Source organism: Oryzias melastigma, linkage group LG24, assembly GCF_002922805.2.
Source record: "Oryzias melastigma strain HK-1 linkage group LG24, ASM292280v2, whole genome shotgun sequence".
NCBI classification, from domain to species: Eukaryota; Metazoa; Chordata; class Actinopteri; order Beloniformes; family Adrianichthyidae; genus Oryzias; species Oryzias melastigma.
The window spans coordinates 177,861-180,512 of NC_050535.1; the positions used below are offsets into that span (position 1 = coordinate 177,861).

General features: G+C 45.7%; 1 protein-coding gene across 1 annotated transcript in view; it reads right to left on the reverse strand.

Moving 5' to 3' along the window:
* The window catches only part of msra (methionine sulfoxide reductase A), a 25,538-nt gene extending 24,169 nt beyond the window's left edge, over nt 1–1,369 (reverse strand). The window contains exon 1 of the mRNA XM_024290978.2: nt 1,081–1,369. Within this exon, the coding sequence (XP_024146746.1) occupies nt 1,081–1,216 (136 nt within the window). The 5' untranslated portion in view covers nt 1,217–1,369. The remainder of the gene's footprint in view (nt 1–1,080) is intronic.
* Between the last annotated feature and the right edge of the window lie 1,283 nt (nt 1,370–2,652).

The window sequence follows — 2,652 nt, forward strand, 5'->3', positions numbered from 1 at the left end:
TGTCAGTGTGCATGTGTGTCAGTGTGCATGTGTGTCAGTGTGCATGTGTGTCAGTGTGTATGTGTGTCTGTCAGTGTGCATGTGCGTCAGTGTGCATGTGTGTCAGTGTGCATGTGTGTCAGTGTGCATGTGCGTCAGTGTGCATGTGCGTCAGTGTGCATGTGTGTCAGTGTGTATGTGTGTCTGTCAGTGTGCATGTGTGTCTGTCAGTGTGCATGTCTGTCAGTGTGCATGTGCGTCAGTGTCCAGCCTCTCTTGTGTCCGGTGCCAGAGCAGATCTATTCACCCCGAGCCAAAGACTCAGCAGCCTCACTTGTAGTCGAGAGGGGGCAGGCTGGTGCCAACTGCCCGGCTGCCAGCTCCGTGCTGCTGTGGGGCTGTTGGCAGGGGCTGACGCCCCCAACAGAACCGGGTCTGCAGTGAAGGACGGACGGCTTCAGTCACTCCCTATGTGGAGGTTCAGGTCAGCTGACCTCACTTCTGAATCCAGAACGTTCGGAGGGAAAAGTCCTCCTGTTGTGTTAAAGTCATGTTTATTTATTTGTGTATTCTTTGTATTGAAATGTGACTTTAGGGTGAGTTTTATTGGGAATTTACTGTATTATTGAATAAACTGCTGTGATTTACTTGAATAGAGGTGCAAACACCGTTTTCCAACGTTTGAATCTTCAAAAGTAACTCAGGAGGAGGAGCTGACACCAGGAGGTGCTACTCACTCCTTCTCAAATGTCTTTATTACATTTTCTACAAAACTGTGTTATTATTTTATTGTATGTTCAGATCATTTAAATTTGATTTTTCTGACAAATAGTCTTATTTTAATGTATTTATTTTACAAAAAGAATAAACTAATAATTTATTTGACATTATCAATTAACTAAACTTAATAAATTAAACTAAATTTCGCAGTAATTCAGCTGTGACCCCAGTGCGCATGCGCACACGTAGCAGCACTGTAGTTACTAAACTTCGTGACGTCATCAGATAAACAAAAGTCCACTCGGAAAACTCAGATGTGTTTCTGGGGGCTGGCGGGTTCTGTTTAGGTTCGGTCCGGACTGGGTCCGGGTTCGGTCTTACCGGAGACTTTGAGGCTCCGGTCCCGGCCGGGCAGCGCGGTCTCCGGGGTCGGCATGCGGGCTTTGAAGTTGACGTCTCCCATCCTGCTGTTGACGAAGTGGCGCCAAACCGGTCGAAGCAGCGAGCAGGAAACCATGGACCCGAACCGGAACCGGCGCTGTTCGGCGGCTGCAGCCCGAAAGGAGCCGTGCCAGTGCCGCTGCACGAGGGCGCGCGCTTACCCAACCGCTTGTGTAACGACGGGCAGTGCGCGTTACACAAGCATGTGCACGAACCGACACCTGCCTCTGGTCACGTGATCATATGTCATAAACACATTTTTAGCGCCTTTAAACTCCTACAGACGATGATGAAACAATAATCTTATCCGATTCACGCGATTCTTGATCCGATTATCCAGCAGATAGAGTTTGAGTCCGTAATCCGGTTTATTTTTCATGTTTAATGTTTTTTTCTGGCCGTTCGAGCCGCAGAACATCATCATTTGCGAAACCGGAAACAGCTGATCTGAACTTCCGGGTTTCGTTATGAGGCTCTAATGCAGACTTTCTTTTCCTCTGACTGAGTCTATATCATTTATATGCGGTTTTATCTTTATTTCTTATTCAGAATTCAAATAAATAAATAAATGAACACAGGAAAACGTTTAATAAGTGAGGGAAAAAACAGATTTGTAACCCGAGATTATTTTCTATTCCAAATTATGAAGATGATTTCTGCTCATTTTCCTTCCGTGGAGCACAGACACAAAAACAGAACTAAATCTCAGGACAAAAAGTCTCTAAAGCTCCAAAAACAATAACAATCATTTTAATCTCGATCTGCTCTGCGACAGACTGGAGACCTGTCCAGGTGAACCCGCCTTCACCCGTCAGCAACCGGGATAGGGTCCGGCACCCCGCGACCCCGAAAGGGAAGAAGCGGACAGGAAGATGAATGAATGAATGAATGAATCTCGATCTGAGAACATCTCACACTGATCTTCAGATGATCGGAGGTCTGATCCTGAACAGCTGATCTGATCCTGAACAGCTGATAATAAATACAGAGATCCCTTTAAATGAAGATCATTTTGGAGCCAGAGTGGTGTGATGCATTCATGACCTGCAGGTAAATCTGGAACTCACCTGAGCATCACCAGGTGATAAAAGTTCCTATACTGACCCGGTTCCTCTTGATCAAACTAATGCGGTTTAACGATGATCCAATTTACCCAAACAAAGATTCCTGTCTCCTGCAGCGAGACCGCCCCTCATCATCACACTCCCACCCTCGTGTTTGACCCTGCAAACTGTATTTACATTAGAAAAGTGTACACAAACATCAGGCGATCTGGATGCAGTGATCTGAGAATCCACTGAGTCTTTGTTTTCCTTTTCAAACTCTTGTGTTGGTTTCCATGGTTACGGTTCATTCTAAACGGCGTCACAGGAGCGATTATTTGTCACAGAATCTTTTTTCTTTCCAGGTTTAAATCAGTGAAACATCAAGAGATTTCTCTGCCGGAACGGATGTGAACCAGGAGTTATCCATCCAGCCATCATCCATCCATCCATCCATCATCCATCATCT